Below are 19,798 nucleotides of genomic sequence, written 5' to 3'. Positions count from 1 at the left end.
CCTTTGGTTAATTTCCAGGGTTCTGAAAAAGTGGGTTCTGACGAGTTTTGCCAGTTTTCTTATTGTCTTCATGGAGGAGAGGATTTTCAGAGGTTCTTACTGAACCATTGTTGGTGCTCTTGCCTTCTGCTCTGCCTCTGGGATGGATATGCAGTGAGGCACTTGAGGCGAGCATAGGGAATCCAAACTTTCCATCATTACTCCCACCAAAGGAATGAGTCAGTGGTAGTCAAGATGCGGGTGGATCTTCCTACCCAAGAACTTCCTTATTTCCCCATTTTTGAAAATTATTGGATCCACTAAAATCAATGAGTCTGAAATCATGATCTTGTGTTCGTTTTAAGAAGAGTTTTTGAAACATTGGCAAGAAGGTCATGACTAGCATTGTTAGAGTCTCCAGCTGTCCTTTTGGAAGAGGAATAGGGAGGAGGTTGGCCACATTTGTAATGTGTGCTCAAAAGTAATGTACTCTGCTTTCTTTTATGTCACAGGGATTTAATGTGCAAAATGGCGGTTATACGGGACTGGCATATTTCGTATCCTCCCACACACAAGTTCATGAATTTAAGACCTCACTCTTCACCGTGTAGAGTGTATTCAAGGAATGGTTTCCAACGTGTGTTTAGACCTTCTTCAAGTGAGTATTCGTGAAGAAATAATGCTAACGGTAGATATTACTTAAGTGTGTTTAGTATGTACCAGACTCTGTACAAAAGCTTCACATATCATTTAACCACATGCAACAGAGCTATGAAGTAGACTCTCTTACTGTCCCTATATTCTTTATGGGGAAACGGAGACACAGCTCGATCAAACCACTTGCCCAGAAGTTATGTAGTTTTAAAGTGGCAGGATCAAGATTTGAACCCAGACAGTGTGATTCCAAAACTACCGTGTTCCCTAGTATATCTCCTTACTTAGTTTTTCTTCATTAGGGACTCTTTATTTTAGTAGTTTTAGGGTTACAGAGAAATGTAGCTGAAGTCCAGAGAGTTCCATACACCCCTTTACTCCTCATCCCCATTCCCTACTGTTGACATCTTGCATTAGTGAGGTGCATTTGCTACGATTGATGTGCCGTTATTGATATGTTGTTAGTGACCAAAGTCTGCAGTTTACAGTCGAGTTGTTCTTTGTGTTGTGCATCCTCTGGGTTTTAATAAACATATAATGGCACGTGTCCAGCATGACGATATCACATGGAATCGTTTCACTGCGCCACAAAATCCCCTGTGGTCCACGCATTCATCCCTCCCTGCCCCTAGTCGGGGCAACCACTGGTCTTCTTACTGTCTCCATAGTTTTGCCTTCTCAGAATGTCATCAAGTTGGGATCATATCGTATAGAGCCTTTTGAGACGGGCTTCTTTCCCTTAGCAGTACGCACTTAAGGTCTTTCCTGTCTTTTGATGAGGCAGTAGCCCAGTTTTTAACCTCTGAAAAATATGCTCTTACATGGATGTACCATGGTTAGCTTATCTGTTCACTACTGAAAGACATCTTGGCACTCATGAATAAAGCTGCTGTAAACGTTTCCATGCAGGTTTTTGTGTGGATGTAAGTTTTAAACTCGTTTGCATCTCTCAGTGTTAAAGCGGTAAAATTCAACGTAATCATTTCCCCAAAGTAGATATCTTTTCATCTCTCCCCCCTCTCCCTCCCCTTCCTTCTTTCCTGAACATTTTCTAAGCCCTGACATGTGACAAGAACTGTCATAGGTACTGAGGATAAAGAGGTGGGCCCAGCAGAGGTCCTGCCCTGATGGCACTCACAGTCCGGGGGGGGGGGCGGGGGTAAAGAATTTTAGTGGCTTGAGGCAAACACTACCAGAACGGAAGTGCGTGTGCGGAAAGCATAGCGAGCACACAACCCGAGGTGCCAGGAGGCCTCAGAGGGGACAAAGGCACGGATGCACTGAATTCTGCCTTGTGAGGGGGGAAAGGCATTCCTGTCAAGTCGGACTGGACACTGTGCTTCCTCCCAGTGGATCGCAGGGTCACAGGCATCTACCCGGGAGTCTGGAGATACAGATCTCTAGGTGGCCGAATGTCTGCCAAAATTTGAGCATTTCTGTTTCCAAGGGAAAAGGGGAGAATAGGTGGGGGTCGGCCAGCAGCTGCCAACACCGTTCAGCAGCCCCACGTGTCCGGTGCCCTCCGGACGCGTCTTAGCTGACCTTTCTGATCCTGCAGAGCAGCGTGGATCGAGGGGCGTTCCCGCCGAGGCTCTTGCGCTCTGCCACATTGGCCTTCGGAAGTGTGTGCCTGGACATCCCCGCAAGGAACGCTTGAAAGTGTTGACCTCGAAGTATCCTAACCCAGAACTTCGCCTCTTACGTCGCCTCACGCACAAGCGGTATTCTGTCGTGTCCACTTGCCTTTCCTGAACGGGGAGGTGAGCTTTGATTGTCCAGTTTGCCAGCTTTCTGTCCCTCTTTTGTGAGCCGCCTGTTGATATCCTTTGCCCGTTCCCCTGCTGTGGGCTGGTCTTCGGGTGACTCGTGGGCGCTCTCTCTGTATGGAAGGTACTAGTCCTTCGCCTGCCTTACGTGCCGTCAGTGCCTGCTTTTCCCTTTGGCCACTTGCCTTCCGTTTTTACTGGTGGTAATTCTCAGTACTGAATTCCTTTTTCTTGTTTAAAGTAAAAGTCTCCTAGCACCTTTTGCCTCCCCGAAGGTGGGGACCGCGAAGTGTTTGGCTGCCCTCTGTCTCCTGCGTGGTGGTGCACATACATGGAGGTGACGTACTTGCATAATTCATATTAAATGAGTGCTGTTCATGGGGCAAACCACAGACCTGGGACCCCTGTTTCCTTTTAAAACAGTTTTTTTGCTTTATGTTCAAATCTGAAGGATTGCTCTGGACCTGACTTTATATTCATGAGGCTCTTCTTCTGTCGTGTGCAGTCTGCGGTTAAGCAGATCAAATGAGTTTTTTCTTTTTACTTCTGATCTTATACTTTTAATTTCCAGCTTTGCGGTGTGCTTTCAAGAACAGTTTTCCTTTTCCCCGCTGAAATCCCCTGTATATTCAGCGTGTTGTTAGGTTTGCCTGTGATCTCTTGAACGTGTTCACCGTTCCTGCTTTACACACCTGATCATTTCTCCATCTGTTCTCTCTGTGGCTCTTCTGGTTTCGCTCTTGGTTAGGTCACCTTTTCTCATTTCACTTGTCTCGCAGTTTTAAAAAGACTTAATGGCACACATTTGTGTGGAGCACGGAGGAAGCAGAAGAAACTGTTGAAAGCCTCTTCTCTCAGGCTTCAAGTGAGATGGGCTGTCTCCATTTCATCTCCGAACTGAGCTCTTGTCTGGCTTCGGTTGCAGCTGCCCCTGGTTTTCAAATGCTTTGATCTGGACGTCCGAGCGCTTCCCAATCCGGCTGCCGGGTTGGCTCTCTGCTTTACGGCGCCCCCTGCCAGTTTCGGAGGGTCTCCGGGGTGGGGGGTTCTCTGCCCTCCAGCCCAGCTCCTAGTTTTCCGCTCCTGAGGACGCCTGTCTCTGCCCTGCCTGCCTGCCTGCCTCCACTCTGCAGGTGGGCCCCTGAGGTGGGCTCAGCCTTAGGGACTCCCCTCTGCTCTCGCGCTGTCCTCAGCCTCTGGTGAGCAGGTGCCTTACACTCAGGGAAGAGCCTGCCCACCCGGGCCCCGTCACAGCCCCGTACCTCGTCCCCAGCAGTGGGGTGCCACTTCCACCCCCGCGGGAAGGCTCAGGAGGCCGGGCGCGGACTTGCCCTGTGGCTGAGGCCCCGCGGCCTCAGCCCATCACACCTGTCCCCGGGCAGCCGCTGAATGGTTGGTTCTTTTTCCCTCACCCCGGTCGAGAATGAATGTGCTCTGCTCCCCCTGCTCCTGCAAAGGGTAAAAGGGTCCCGAGTCCGTCCCCTCTGAGGAGTGGCTTGCCCTTTCCGGAATTTAGGTTGTTGGCATCCCTCAGTTCTCTGATGGGCTTAAAACTGAGCATCCCACTTGTTCTCATCGTTAGGGTGAGAATGACAGTCTCTTGTGACTGTTGTATATTCTAAACGGATGCAGAAAAGGTTGTCAACTTGCCCTTCGGAAAGATGATATCAATTTGTACTCCCACCAGCCGATTATGTGAGTGTCGTTACTGCTTTCCTTTCAAACCTTGGGAGGCGCGTTAGGCACGTGAAAGAGTTTTCCTTTTACTGTCCCCTAGTTTCAAACCAATATTTCTGATGACTTTTAAATTAGAATTGTTGATTGCAAAGGTGGTGCTTCTTGGGAAGCAACTAAAACTAGACGTGAAAAGCCCCAAAAAAGGTTTCAAGTTGGAGACATAAATTGACAAGAGAGGCTCCTCCGTGACCCTGGGGCCGGAGGAGGAGTTCGGGGCTGGGTGGGCAGAGGGCGAAACCGGGTTCACCGGCCCACGTGGAGCCATGCAGCCCCTCCCTGTGGATCGGCTGCTTCTGAGATTCCGGGGACGGAAACGGAGTGGGGGGGGGGGGTGCCGGCGGGGCCCCTGGAAATCTGGGATGTTTAGGTCTCTTCACGCTGGGGGCTCCTACTCAGTCCTCTTCCCCGCATCTGCTCCCTCCCAGGTGAGCCTCTGACTCCACGTCCCCGCATCTCTACGCCTCACGCATAACCAGAGCGATAGCCCCGTTCTGACTTCCCTCCTGAGCTCCAGATCGAATCTCCAGGTGCCTCTCTGACCTTTCTGCCTGGGTTCATCTGATGGGCATCTCAACCGTGAGCCGGCCAAGCAGAGCTCTTCGTTCCTGGTGTTCTCCATCTCGGTGAATAGCACCATCATTTATGTGGTTCTTCGAGCCCAGCCCCCAGTTATCCTTGGTTTCTTCAGGCTCTGCCCTGCTGAGCCGATCAATCAGCAAAACCCCGTCCACTCTGTCTCTTGACTATACCTCCCATCTGTCTACTTTCCCCCCCTGCCCCACATCCAGGGCCACCACCTGGTTTAAGCCACAGATACCTCTTCTCGGACCCTTGCAATCGCCTGCTCTCTGGTCTTCTTCCTCATTTCTTGCCCCTGTGTAATCTACTCTCTACGCAGCAGCCGGAGTGATTTTTGAAGACAACGTAGGTTAGAGGGGATCACCGCCCTGCTTGAACTCTCCCGAGCTTTCCCGTTGCCTTTGGAGACAACCCCAGGTTCTTGTGCAGACACTGAAGCACCACCCACCCCGATCTCAGCAATTTCTGCCCTCCGTCTCACGTGACACACGCATGCCATGTCCACGCTGGCCCTTTGCTTTCCTGGACACATCAAACTCATTCCTGCGCAGGCGCTTTACCTGTTGCTGTGTCCCCTCTAGCTTCTCGTCTGGCTGGCTCATTTCATCGTTGTGGTTCAGCTCATCACACACCTAGAGAGGACTTCCCTGACTACTGCACCTAAAACGGCTCCCCCCTGGCTCTTCGCCGTGTTCTTTCTCACCGTCTTTGTGGCACTTCTGCCTACCATTATTTTATCATTTATTGATTATCTGTTCCTTGTCTTTACTCTTTCCTCCAGATTCTAAGCTTTACAAGAGCTGATCTCCTCCGTCTGGTTCACTGTAATACCTCAGTGCCTAGAGCATTGGCTGAAATATGATGGGTGCTCAATACATATTTTTTGAATGACTGAATTATACTTCCTTAAAAGTCAGTGTTTCTCAGGGCTCCCTTCTTCTCTTCGTGGCGTGCTTCCCCCATGGCTTCTACATGGCCAGTTCCCCCACTTCTGATCTCTGAATGTTTGTGTTCAGCTTTCAAGTGGACATTCCCACTCAGAGATCCCAAAATGAATTCATTAGTTTTCCCATAAACTTTTTTCTCATCCGTTCCAGTATGTATTGCTATATACGAACTCCTGTAAATGTAGAAGCTTGGAATAGCAATGATCATTTATTTTGCTCACAGATCTGCCATTGGAGCACTAGGGACTTTACCTGGTCTATTTCAACTTCTCGTTCATTCACTCCTACTTTTCCCTCCGTGCCCATCATCTTAGTGTAGACCTCCATTAATACGTGCCTGAGCATGCTGTTAGTTAACGACATGTCTCCATACTGTCACTGGGTCCTCCCCTTTCTGTCCCTCCTACATGTGATGTCAGAATTCAGTTTAAGAATGAAAATTGGGTGATGTCATTCTCTCGATGGAAGTCCCAGCTTGGTGTCCCATGACCAGAGCATGAAGCTGAATGGGAGCCCCTGGGATTTGGCTCCTGCTGACTTTCGTAGTCTCGTCTCCGGGTTGATGCCTCCTAGGCTTGTCCCTCCGTTTGCCTCAACTGGCTGTCCTCCACAGTACCCCCTGCTTCTAGCCTCTCTCACTCTTGGGAGCACCAAGTTCCAGTTGAAGTTGTCACCTCTTTCTTGTAAGCAGCTTTTCCTGAGACCTTCAGCCTGTCACCCCAAACCAGCCACCCTCTTTTCTAGGTCTCCAGTGTGTCCTGGTTATGTGTGCCCCTCCCCAAGGAGGCAGTGGGCATGGCGAGCGAAAGGCATCCCAGCACCTGGCATAGGCTTCCTGGGTGCTCGGCGAGCATCAGGGAAGGTGAACGTTGGTGAAAGCTCATGCCAGAGAGGCATGATACCTGGATAAGAAATTCTCATTTGAAGGGAAATAACTAGAATCACCCTTCCCTGGCTCCTGCTTGTGAATGAGTTTATAAAAGAAGAAATGACATTAAAGACATTTAACACACATCCAGAATTTACTATGTAAAGCAAAGCTACTAAGTAAACTGTAGTCACCAAGCCTTTGCAGTCTCATAAGTCAATAGAACAGATTTACCAAACTACCTTTCGTTTTAGGCTCCTCTTTCTTGAGTAGGTTGTAAACTATCAAAAGGGAACAATCACGTGCTCATGCTTATGAAACTGACTGATACCATGAGAGGATTTGTACTTACTGTATTTACTTGTTCCCACGGCCGTTTCCATCTTAGAGAGGATGGAGGCTGGGGTGTGTCAGCTCTCCTCTGGTGACACGGGGACCCCTGGGATCTATAGCGCCACGGGCCCCACGTGGCTGCTTTTCCTCCCAGGAAGTGCAGCCCCCCGGCCTCCGGGAACTTATTTAGCACCTTCTGACATTCTTTCATTACCTTCCAGGGGACCAGCCATTCTCATCCCTTCCTTGTCTTGGAAAGGGAAATGATCTAGATTTGAGAGTTACACGTTTTCCCCTCAAAAAAGTGGCAAGGGGGTGAAAAGTGAATATGATATTTTGAAGATTTATTTGAAATGATACTGTTCTAATTGAATTTTCTTCTGAAGACCATCTTCTTTGCTTATAATGATACATGTCCTGGACAGGGAAGATTATCTTTGCTTTGCTTTTTCTCTTTAACGTGATTACTGTTATTTTATGTTGACCAGATTTCAGAGGTAAAAAATGGCCGTAGATTCGCCGTTGCAAGTCAAGCAACGCTTAGATGCGTAAAGTGAGCTACAGTAGAAGAAAGAGTGTTTTAGAAGTTTGTGGGATCCTAGTCCGCAGTGAAGTGGTTTTGGAGATCTTTGCTTTAAGCACGTCTAATAAACAACTGTATCTCTTTGACAGCCACCGCTATTGCAAATCCGATACTGTCCTTCTTAGATGTCAAACGGATTTTATTTCAAAAAATTACCGATGAGGGAGACGAGTTGAGAAAGGCCTTTCAGCTGCTCGATACCAATCACAACATGACAGTGTCGAAGAGTGAGCTGAAAAGAATTATCACAACCTTCCTGATGCCTCTCACAAGAGAACAGTTTCAAGATGTCCTGGCTCAGGTACCGTATGCACAAGCGACTTAGAATAACCCAGTTCTGGAAAAGATGGGGTTGGTTACTGCAGCGGGCATTGTGTTCTGGTTTTTCCCCCCACGGTTCCAAGTGAGTGGTTCAAGTTTTGTTTATTTTTCACAATTCAGTTTAAATCTGGCGGATGTGGGGTGATCAACATGGACGCGAGTCATGTTTTGTGTGGACCACTGGTGCAGCTGTTTCCTTTAGTTTTTGTTTTTGTTTTTTTTGTTTTTTTTGTTTTTAAGGCTTCCACATAAAGAGTATTTGGTCAACTCATATTTTGGAAGTCAGTATTTTGGCATTTGTTCTTGCATTGAATGGTTATTGAGCACCTACTGTATGCTGGACCCAATGCAGAGCAATCAGACGCAGGCCTGCCCTTGAGGGCGTCCCGGTCCCATGAGACGTATTTGCAAGTGTTGCTAAGCGTGGGCATCACAGGCAGGAGAGTTACCTAAAAATGGGGGGGTTGTCCAAGAAGGCTTTGGGGAGGAAGCGGTGTTTTTGGTCGCGTTGTGATGGAGGGGTGGATATTAGCCAGATGAAAAACGGAAGGGCATTCTAGGCAGAGAGAATAATAGCCCAGGTGAAATCATGCATGTCAGACTCAGCATGGCATGTCTATTCAGAGAACTGGGTAGTGCTGTTTGTATCAGAAGCAAAGGGATACGTGTCAAGTTGTGGACAGGGGGGCCAGTCCTGAAAAGTACCATGCAAAGGAGTTCGGCTTCTGTCCTGGAAGCCGTAGGGGGCCAAGGGTTTGCAGCAGGGAAGATGCAGTTACCTGGGGAGGGATATGGAGGACAGGCCCTTGGGCCTTCCGGTGGGGTACCATACCAGGGGGCTGTAAATAGTCAACATTTGGTGGGTGAGCCCTCAGGGCCTTTAAAAAAGGAATGCACAATACAATAGTAATTAAACACTCTCAAAATAAATCCATAGGGAGCGATGTCATAATATAAAGTAGAAAAGTTGGCTGGGAATATCAGTAGTGTGCCTTCCAACCCAATAACCCAATTATTAATTCGTACACACACACACACAGGCACACGCACACATACACACACACACACACACACACACACACAAATGTACATATTTTTACTCATTCATTACTTCTTCATCAGAGTCTGGCATTTTATAGTATTTAAAAGCCTATTTCCTTCTAGAATTTGGTGACTACCTCCACCCAACTCAGTTTGCTTTCTTTTACCACAGGGGAATTATGTGTTAGGAAAACAAACAGACCAGAGAATTTCGGGTGTTCCTGAATTCTAGTCTTAATCTCAGGGACTGGCTCTTCTTCCTTTGGCTGATTTAAAATGAAATTGTAGACCTATTTGTTGTTTCTTCTTGAGCATACCATGGTACTGTTTCAAGGATTTCTCTTCCTTTAATTTTGTTTTTCACTGAATGTGGGGTTTGTAGCCATTCTTTTCAAATACATATATTTTTCCTTTATCTTCTCTGAGACATTTTGGTATTGTCCCCAGACCCTTGAGGCTCTGTTCATTTTTAAATCTTTTTTTCCCTATTTTTCAGATGAGATAAGATCTGTTGATCTGTCTTCAAGTTCAGTGGCTCTTTCTTTACATCTCTGTTCTGCTCGTAAGCTCATCCAGTGAATATTGAATATTAGATATAGTGTTTTTCAGTTCTAGAATTTCCATTTGGTTCTTTTTTACAATTTCTATTCATATGCTTACATTTTTTTCTTCAATTATGGGCGTATTTCTTTTAACTCATTAAGCAAGGTTAAAATAGCTGTTTTAAAGTCCTTGAGTGAGGGGCACCTCGGTGGCTCAGTTGGTTGTGCATCCAACTCTTGATTTCGGCTCAGCTCATGACCCCAGAGTTGTGGGATCAAGCCCCACGTTGGGCTCCATGCTGAGCACACAGCCTGCTCGAGATTCTCTTTCTCTCTCTCCCTCTGCCCTTTTCCTCCACTTGTGCTCTCTCTCTCTAAAATAAAAATTAAGAAAGTCCTTGAATGATAATTCTAGTGTCTGGATTGTCTCAGGGTTGGCCTGCATTGGTTTTTTTCCCTCAACGAGGGTCACATTTTTCTAGTTCTTTGTATTTGAGTGTACAGTTAAACTGTGGTTTGTGAGCATAATTCGTTCTGGAAACATGCTTGCAGTCCAAAGCAGTGGTATATCAAAGCAAATTTCCCCGTAAGGAATAATGGAAACTCAGATGATTTGTTCCACAACCCAAAAATATTCACATAAAAATGATGACAATACTGTAATATAATACAAAATAATAAAGAAAAAATAAAGCAAAATAAACAAATTACCCTGCACTTACCTTTGAAAACCTTCTTGGCTGGTATGAGGAGACAAGAGAGAGGAGGGTTATTGTGTAGGACGACTTTCACTGTCACTAACGGAATCACTCATATCTATTGGCTCAATGGAATCTTTTTCATTTCATGCAACTTTAACAAGGAATATATCCAATAACACTTGCTTTTGCCTTCTTTTGAGGGTTTCACAGAAGTGTGACATTGCGTTGTCATTCAACAGATTTGTCACTCGCACTGCTATCGCCTTATTTGGGTGATGCTTTTCTACAAAATTTTGTGCTGTTTCCCCCATTTTACACGTGTCCATAATCTCAGTTGAAGTGAGGATTCCTCTGCCTTTTCCTCCTCCTCTTCTGTAACAAGATGTAGACGCAGACTTCTTATAATATCTTGCAATTTCGGCCACTCATGTACTTTGTTCATACTTCTTGATTTCCGTCTTAACTTCCATAGTAATCATCTTCTTCTTCTTCGCACCCTTCTTTTCAATCATTTTCTGTGTGGGGGCCATTGTATATGCTCACACGGATGTTGACTATAGTAGAGCATTAATAAACTCTTATCATATACCATATATAACGTGACTGGCAATTAGGCAGCAGAGGAAAGGGTCTCTATCTGCAGGCAGCCTGACCTAGAAGGAAGCAAAGCATTCCTAAGCTTGCTCTTGTCTGGAAAAGCAAAGGACTGTCTGTAGGTGCCTCGAAGTGACCAAAAATACACTGGTGCCAGTGGTGGGCACCTTCCAACGTTCTGAAAAATCACTGATTTCTGCCAAACACCGCGGCCTGAGACTGAGCATCTGAGCATGGGAGACAATCACCCACAATCCCACAGAGAGAGAGAGAGAGAGAGAGAGAGAGAAACCATTGGCTCAGTTGTGATCATGTGACTTTCGATGTCACGTACTACTCATATTGCAAGACATCACTCATTTATCAAGTTAAAATTTTATTAGAAATGTTTGCTCATCTTGCGGAACACTCACAGAACAAATTACTCACAACTCAAGGTTTTACTGTATTTGGATTACATCCCAGACCCGTGTTACCCAATAGAAATGCAGCGTGAGAGGTGCCTGGCTGGCTCAGTCGGCGGAGCACGCAGCTCTTGATCTCGGGATTGTGTTCACGCTCCACACTGGGTGTAGAGATTACTTCAAACTAAAATTAAAAAAAATTTTTTTTTAATACATAGTGTGTGTATATATATATATATATATATATATATATATATATATATAGTGACTCACACATGTAGCTTAAAATGTCTTAATGGCCACCTGAAAAGAAATAGGTGAAATTAATTTGAATATTTTAATTTAATGAACGTGTCCAAAATGTATCATTTCAACATGTTATCACTATTAAAAATCGACAATCAGTAGTTATTTTGCATTCTTTTCTGTGTACGAAGCCTTCAAAACCTGCTATACACTTTATACTCACAGCCGACTTCAGTCTACACACTTAAGTTTCCATTGGAAATACTTGATCTATATTTAGATTTCATAAAATTTATAATTAAAATACAAGTTTCATATACTTAGTCGTTGCAAACGTACTTCAAAGTTTTCCAGTCATGAGCAGGGGAGAGGCAGAGAGAGAGAGAATGAGAGGGAGACACAGAATCCGAAGCAGGCTCCAGGCTCCAAGCTGTCAGCACAGAGCCCGACGCGGTGCTCGAACCCACGGACCGCGAGATCGTGACCTGAGCCGGAGTCGGACGCTTAACCGTGAGCCACCCGGGTGCTCCTCATTGAATTAATTTTAAAATTTAAATTAATGAACATGAATAAAAAGCTTCAGTTCATCAGCTGCCCTAGCCTCGGTTCAGGTGCTCGACAGCCACATGTGACTGTGGCTGCACATCAGACAGTATAGGGCTGAACACTATAAATACTGTGCTGTGGAGACTGGATTCTGTTACATTTCTCTGAAGACTGTCGATGCTCCTGCTCTGGCGGCAGTTAACCTGCAAACTGTGTCTCGCCGGCAGTGAGCATTTGCTTGCATCTGAGTTTGGCCCTTTTGTTTCTCGGTGGGTCTCTGAGTCCGGCTTGCACATGCCTGGTTCGGGCATCCGTTGGAAACTTGGACAGAACTTAGAACAGCAAGTGGGTCTCCTCCTCTCTCCTGTTTGAGACTTCCCTCACATTTTTAGTGGCCGTGGTTGCTTCAGGTTCTGCACACCGGTTCTTCAGGCCAGAGGGACTGGGTTTTCTTTTGGGGTTTTAGCTGCTGTGCTGGGGAGTGACTGTGGCTTACTCTTAGGCTCAAAGCCTTTATGAATGGGAAACTCCCTCCATACTTGTCCCTTTTCCTGAGTTTTGAATTTCTCCAGAGTCTTCCTGCTTTCGTATTTGCCAGTTTATAGTTGTTTTGTGCGGGAGATTGATCTGTTACGAGCTGTATCTACCACAACTTCTGCTTCATCAGATTTTAAAAGCAGTCACAAATTTACAGAGAAATTGGAAGTTTAGCGGGAAGAGCAGTTTTTTTTTCCCTGACCCATTTGGGAGTAAGCGGCCCCGTCACCCCAAATATTTCAGCGTGTGTGTCCTTCAAAACAAGGATAGCCTGGGGCGCCTGGGTGGCTCAGTCCCTTAAGCATCCGACTTCAGCTTAGGTCATGATCTCACGGCTCATCGGTTAGAGCCCTGAGTCAGGCTCTGTGCTGACACCCAGAGCCTGGAGCCTGCTTCCGATTCTGCGTCTCCTCTCTCTTCCCCTCTCCCATTCGCTCTCTGTCTCTCTCTTTCTCAAAAAAAAAAAAAAAAAAAAAAAATCAAAACAAGGGTAGCGTTCTACATAACTGCAATCTGACCACCGAAACATGGATATTAACATGAGCTCATGACTACCGTCTCAGCCCCAGGACCCAGCCCGGTTTTGCCAGTCATTCCATGCAGGTCTTGTATGATCCAGGTCAGAATCACGAATTGCATTTGGTTGTCGTATCTCCCCAGTGTCCTTCAGTCTAGAACAGTTCCTCAGTCTTTCCTTAGCTTTCCGGACCTTAACACGGAAGATTGCAGCGTGTAGCATGTCCCGGTGTGAGTTTATCTCCTGTCTCCTTACGACTAGATCAAGGCTTGCATCTTTGGGCGGGAGTACTGCAGAAATGCTGCTGTGTTCTCACTGTGTTTTATTAGGTTGCGCTGTGATCCTAGTTTGTCCTGTTACTGTTATGTTCACTTTGATCACTTGAGTATCTGTGGGATACTGGGAAATGTCAGGCTTTTTCATGGTAAGGTACTCTTTATCCACTTTGTAATTAATAAGCATTTTGTGGGGAAAATTTGAAACTATGTAAATATTCCATTCCTTACCGAACTTTCATTTATTCATTTACTGTTTTTATATTTGCAGGGACTCAAGACTTCCTCTTTTATCAAGTGGTTATGATCCATTACGTTCTTCATTTATTTTGATTTTTAAATTGCCTCTACTTTGACCAGTAGGAGCCCCCTCCTGCTGGTTTGTGTCCTTTTGGCATGCCTCTATCATTCTCAGAGCACTTCCTTCGTTTCCAATATAAAATATTCCAAACTCATCTGTACTTTCCTTGCCTCAGTCCTGGAATTATCCATTTCCCTAAATAGCTTTGGTCCTTTCAATGGAAACGAAATTCAGAATCCAGAATCTGGGCACTGGGGCTGCTCATTGCCACTGGAATGGCACTCCAGGCCTCTCGGTGGGCAGAGCTCTAAGGGTACATTTCCCCCCAATACACATGTATACGTGCATTTACATCTCCGTTCATTTCTGTACCAACCTCTCTCTCTATTGAAAACCACGAGTCTACACAAGTAATGCCAATTCTAATCCTACCTCTCAGGGTTCTTTCTAATTTTCTTGCTTTTTCATATTTGCAATTGCCTTTTCACACGACGAGAAGCTTGGATTTTGTTATTCTTAGTATATTTCCTTATTCGATCAGTCTCCCTGGTGTGTGATCATCTCCCATCCCCAGAGCCTCGCCCTCGCGTGTGGATGCTCTCTTCACCCCACTTGGGTCACGTCCTGCTCTGGACTCCCATGGTCCCCCCAGCATGGCAGACGTTGTTTTTTCTCTGCCCCATCAGACTCTAGGACTGACTTATTAGGGAGGGAACAGGAAAGCAGGGAAGAGAGAAGAAAGATGAAAACCTTTTCTCCTTAAAAAAAAAAGTTTCCCCTTTATTCACGTTAACTAAAAATTTCACAAATAATACGTATCAATGATTTCATGTGTCACTTTTGACTGTACCCACAGTTTAAAAAATCTGTTTATTTTGAGAGATAGAAAAAAAAGTGCAAGCAGGGACGGGCAGAGAGGGAGGGAGAGAGAGAACCCCAAGCCGGCTCCACGCTGTCAGCACAGAGCCTGATGTGGGGCTCGATCGCAGGAACCATGAGATCATGACCTGAGCGGAAACCAAGAGTCAGATGCTTAGTTGACTGAGCCACCCAGGCACTCATGTATCTATATTTTTATTAAAAACTTTCCTAGATATAATTTATATTATAATAAAATTCACCATTTAAAAATTTACAAGGTACTGGTTTTCCGTATATTCAGGGTTATACAAGCATCATTACTGTCTAGTTCTAGAAATTTTCATCACCCCCAAAAGAAACCCCGTACTCATTAGTAGTCACTCCCCATTTCCCCTCCCCTAGTCCCTGATAACCATTAATATATTTTGTGTCACAGTAGATCTGCTTCTTCTGGACATTTACTATAAATGGAGTAATATAATCCATGATCTTTTGTGTCTGGCTTCTTTCATTTACCATCACGTGTTCAAAGTTCATCCGTGTTGTAGCATGAATCAGTACTCCCTTCCTTCTTATGGCCGAATCGTGATCACCTTTTGTTTATCGTTGGCTGATGGACCTTCGGGGTGCTTCCACTTTTTGGCCTTTGTGAACAACGTTGCTATGAAAATTCACGTACAGGGGTACCTGGGTGGCTTAGCCGGTTGAGGGTCCGTCTGTTGATTTTGGCTCAGGTCGCGATCTCACAGTTTGCGAGTTCGAGCCCCACATTGGGCTCCACGCTGACAGCGTGGAGCCTGCTTGGGATTCTCTCTCTCTCTCTGTCTGCCCCTCCTCCACATGTGCCCTCTCTCTCTCTCTCTCCAAATAAATAAATGAACTTAAAAAAATTCACGTACAAGTTTTTGTGCGGACATATGTTTTAACTTCTCCAGGGTACGTGCCTAGGAGTAGAACTGCCGTGTCATGTGGTCATGTTCTCTCTCGGTTTTTAAGTTTTTATTTAAACCCCAGGCAGTTAACACACAGTGTAGTATCAGTTCAAGTGTGCAATATATAGTGATTCAACACTTCTATACAGCACTCGCTGTTTATCATGACACGTGTACTCCTTAATCGCCATCACCTGTTTCACACGCACCCTCCCCCGCTCTGGCGACCATCAGTTTGTTCTGTACAGTGAAGAGTCTGTTTCATGGTTTGCCCCCCTCTGGTTTTTTCCCCTTTGCTCGTTTGTTTTGTGTCTTAAATTCCACATACAAGTGAAATCATATGGTTATTTGTCCTTCTCTGACTGACTGATTTCGCTTAGCATGATACTCTCAGCTCCATCCACATCATTGAAAAAGGCAAGATTTCATTCTTTTTGATGGCTGAGCAATATTCCATCACACACACACACACACACACACACCCCACATCTTCTTTATCCATTCATCAGTTGGGCTGTTTCCATAGTTTGGCTGTTGTGGACAGTGCTGCTGTAAACATCGGGGTGTGTGTATCCCTTCAAATCAGTATTTTTGTGTCCTTTGGGTAAATACCTAGCAGTGCAGTTGCTGAATCGTAGAGTAGCTCTATCTTTGACTTTCTGAGGAACCTCCATACTGTTTTCCAGAGCGGCCGCACCAGTGTGCATTCCCACCAACGGTGCGGGAGGGTTTCCCTTTCTCCGCATCCTCGCCAACACCTGTTATTCCCTGTGTTGTTGATTTCCGCCCTTCTGACAGGTGGGAGGTGGTAACTCGCTGCGGTTTGGATTTGCACCCCCAAGGGTGAGGGCAACTGGTACCGTTCTCTTGTTTTTAAGGAACATTTGTCCTTGCAAACCCGGTATCAGTTTCCTCATAAGCTTGATTTGACTGATACTTTATTTATACCAAATGGAGAGTTAAGATATTTTTCCTGCTAATGTCTCCCTATATTCATGATCTAATGTTAATTTAAAATTTTGACAACCTTCCCAAGCTAATCAGCTATGCAGGAAGAGGAAAAGTACAGAAAATGTGAAATGTGTATCCGTTTTTAAAAGCTACATCTGTTTTTAAGAGAAGTCACTGAGAGCTGTAGAGATTCAGAGACTTTAAAAACCAGGCCCTGGTAGCCTAGCTGAAAGAATAAGCATGGCTTTTCTAGAACCTCGAGCTCCCGTGACCGCGTGTAAACCGAGGAGGCTGGAATGGGGTGCATTTTTAGGAGGCCAAGTTCACCGGGAATGAAGAGCAGGGTTTCTCTTTCCAGTCACTGGAGTTCACAGGGCGGGTGACTTTTCTAGATCTTTTACCAGCGAATCTCTTTTCCAATAGTGAATGTAAGCCTAACCGGAAACATAGAAACCGGTAAAATATTTCAGGGGGATTTCACTGTCAACATTAGGTAAGAGTTTTCCAGTTACAGTGAATTCACTTCAGCTTCAATTTTATTTTAAGCACCACGTCGAGAATGTTTAAATGTCGGACAGTTTTGGAGACTGATCAGGGCAAGAACGGTGTGGCATTGCTGGCAGGGCATCGCCCTGTACCTTAGTTTCCACTGACGGTAGAGTGAATCTTTTTACGAAGATTCACTTAACGAAGACGTTAAGATTATTAACGTCTCTGAACGTTAATAAAAAGTTTGTGAAAGAAGTTGAATTGGCAAAGAGATTCCAGAGAAGAAAACCACAGCTGTGGTCTGGTCCCAGAGGTCGTGCTGTGTTGGGGAAAGAGATGTCTCTGAAGACACTTGTCGACATGATGGATGTGGATTTAAACACTACCCTCCCCCACCCCAGTCTGAGAGTTTACTTTTAGTGATTCATCGTTGGGTGGTTACGCTTCTTAAACATGTTTGCCAGAATCACAAATACTGAAAAAGTGAATTCTTAGCAAAGAGCCTCTCCTTCTAGACTAGATTCTTCGGTTTGTTTAATGGACTGAGCTTTGGAGGCTGGACATAATGCAAAAATGTATCTGCCACATTAGCCTTTTCATTAGACCATAAGTAACAATGTGAAATGTGACAAAAGCTTCAATAGGTTAATGGACTTTCTCCCTCCTTCCCTCCCTCCGTCCCTCCCTCCTTCCTGCCTTCCTTCCTCCCTCCTTCCTTCCTCCCTCCCCCCTTCCTTCCTTCCTCCCTCCCTCCTTCCTTCCTTCCTTCCTTCCTTCCTTCCTTCCTTCCTTCCTTCCTTCCTTCTTTCCTTCCTTCCTTCCTCCCTCCGTCTTCCTCCCTCCCTCCCTCCTCCTCCTTCCTTCCTCCCTTCCTTCCTTCCTCCTTTCCTTCCTTCCTTCCTTCCTTCCTTCCTTCCTTCCTTCCTTCCTTCTTTCCTTCCTTCCTTCCTCCCTCCCTCCTCCTCCTTCTTTCCTTCCTTCCTTCCTCCCTCCCTCCTCCTTTCCTCCCTTCCTTCTTTCCTCCCTTCCTTCTTTCCTTCCTTCCTCCCTCCCTCCCTCCCTCCCTCCCTCCCTCCCTCCCTCCCTTCCTCCTTTCCTTCCTTCCTCCTTTCCTTCCTTCTTCCTTCCTTCCTTCCTTCCTTCCTTCCTTCCTTCCTTCCTTCCTTCTTGGCAGGGTGGTTAGCACAGTGACAGGAACTTGGGCTCTGGAGTCACAGAGAGTTCTGGCACTTAATGGTAGTGCCTTGCAGGGAGGTCACATCCCTGTTCTGTGAAATGTGGAAAACGACCACACCCTCAGAAGCTGGTTTTGGGACTAGAGGAGTTAACTCCTGTAAAACACCAAGGGTAGTGCTTGCGCCCGTCTGTTGGGTATGAGCTCTGCAATTGTACGTTTCCCCCCTTGTCATGAAGCCTTACTCCCCAAATCATGAGGCCTCCTGTCTTGGAGCAGCACACACACCCTGTTCTCGCCCTTCTTCTGTGGGGTTAGGCAAACTCTGAGGTGTCTACCCCAAAATTACATCTCCTAATAAATACTCTATCTGAAATAGAAATCACGCATGTGCTTTTCAGGAAACGTCTTCACGAAGGCCCACACCGTGAGCCACTCTCCCTCTGGTCCCATTTTCTGGTCATACATGTTTTAAATAGAAAAGAGAAATTTGTCCTTTGGGGAAGACTGAGGTAGCCGTGTAGGCTTTGAGGCTGGAATTTGAAGGGCTAAGTGAACATCAAACTTGACTGTATAGACGTGGGAGCCGCTCAGCTGTATGGGAAATTGTACTTTGTGTGTTTGTATGAGGCTTCATAAAATATATCTGTATTGGTTACACGTCTTTTATTTTTATTTTTATTTTTTAACGTTTATTTATTTTTGAGACAGAGAGAGACAGAGCATGAACGGGGGAGGGTCAGAGAGAGGGAGACACAGAATCTGAAACAGGCTCCAGGCTCTGAGCTGTCAGCACAGAGCCCGACGCGGGGCTCGAACTCACGGACCGCGAGATCATGACCTGAGCCGAAGTCATCTGCTCAACCGACTGAGCCACCCAGGCGCCCCTGATTACACGTCTTAACTTCAGTTTCCGAATCCTTTTTTGGGGGAGATAATTATTTTCACTTTTTAAACAATTAGACTTTTTCTTTAGAAGTAATTTCAAACCTCCAGAAAATCTGGAAGAATGAGAATAGTACAAATAGTACCCATAGACCTTTTACCCAGATTTGCCAGTTGGGAACATTTACTCTCATTTGCTTCTCCTGTGATCTTTTGTTATCTACGTGTGGTCTGTATGGAGACGCAAACGGTGTACAAGGCATATACACGGTGTACGTAATTTTTTTCTGAACTCGTTGAGAGGCAGCCGCTTATATTATGGTTATTTACTTGTAAAAACTTCACTGTGTATTTCCTAAAAAGAAGAACTATTCTCTTACATAATCACAGTAATCAACGTTAGTAAATGAAACACTGAGATACTACTTTAATCTATAGCCCGTTTTGACCCACTTGACCCAATAATGTCCTTTATAGAATTTTTTATTTAAAAATGGCTTTTTTTCTACCTTAAAAGTATATGAATGTACGGAAAGTTCACATGACCCTCAGACGGTAAACCTGTGCTGTGGCCTCACCCTTTTGGGGGAAAAAAAAAAAAATATATATATATAATATATACATTTATACATATATACATATATAAGTACATATAAAATGTATAGTAGAACATATTTCTACTAATTTTACTCTATTTTTAAAATTTTCTTTATTTTTTTTTAATGTTTATTTTTGAGAGAGAGAGAGAGCGCGCGCGCGCGCAAGTGGGGGGAGGGGCAGAGAGAGAGGGAGACACAGAATCCGAAGCACGCGCCACGCCCCAAGCTGACTGTCAGCACAGAGCCCGACGTGGGGCTCCAATTCACAAATCATGAGATCATGACCTGAGCCGAAGTCAGATGCTCTACTGACCGAGCCACCCAGGCACCCCTATTTATTTTTATTTTCCAGAGAGATCCTGTGAGTGGGGGAGAGGGCGAGAGAGGGAATCCTAAGCAGGCTCCACTCTCAGTGTGGAGTCTGAGGAGGGGCTTG

General features: G+C 45.5%; 1 protein-coding gene across 7 annotated transcripts in view; it reads left to right on the top strand.

Annotated features, from left to right (window-relative positions):
* EFCAB6 (EF-hand calcium binding domain 6) overlaps positions 1-19,798 on the top strand; it is a 243,243-nt gene that overhangs the window by 23,067 nt on the left and 200,378 nt on the right. For 5 of the 7 annotated variants that reach the window (XM_042993473.1, XM_042993474.1, XM_042993471.1 and 2 more), the window contains 2 exons: positions 492-637; positions 7,536-7,747. In XM_042993473.1, coding sequence (XP_042849407.1) covers positions 499-637; positions 7,536-7,747 — 351 coding nt within the window. In that variant the 5' untranslated portion in view covers positions 492-498. Of the gene's footprint in view, positions 1-491; positions 638-2,231; positions 2,394-7,535; positions 7,748-19,798 lie in introns of those variants that run through there. The other 2 variants (XM_042993476.1, XM_042993475.1) reach the window with 2 other exon arrangements.

This window comes from Panthera tigris, chromosome B4, assembly GCF_018350195.1.
Source record: "Panthera tigris isolate Pti1 chromosome B4, P.tigris_Pti1_mat1.1, whole genome shotgun sequence".
NCBI classification, from domain to species: domain Eukaryota; kingdom Metazoa; phylum Chordata; class Mammalia; order Carnivora; family Felidae; genus Panthera; species Panthera tigris.
Note: the sequence above shows the minus strand (reverse complement) of the source record. Positions and strands in the feature narration are given on the sequence as shown.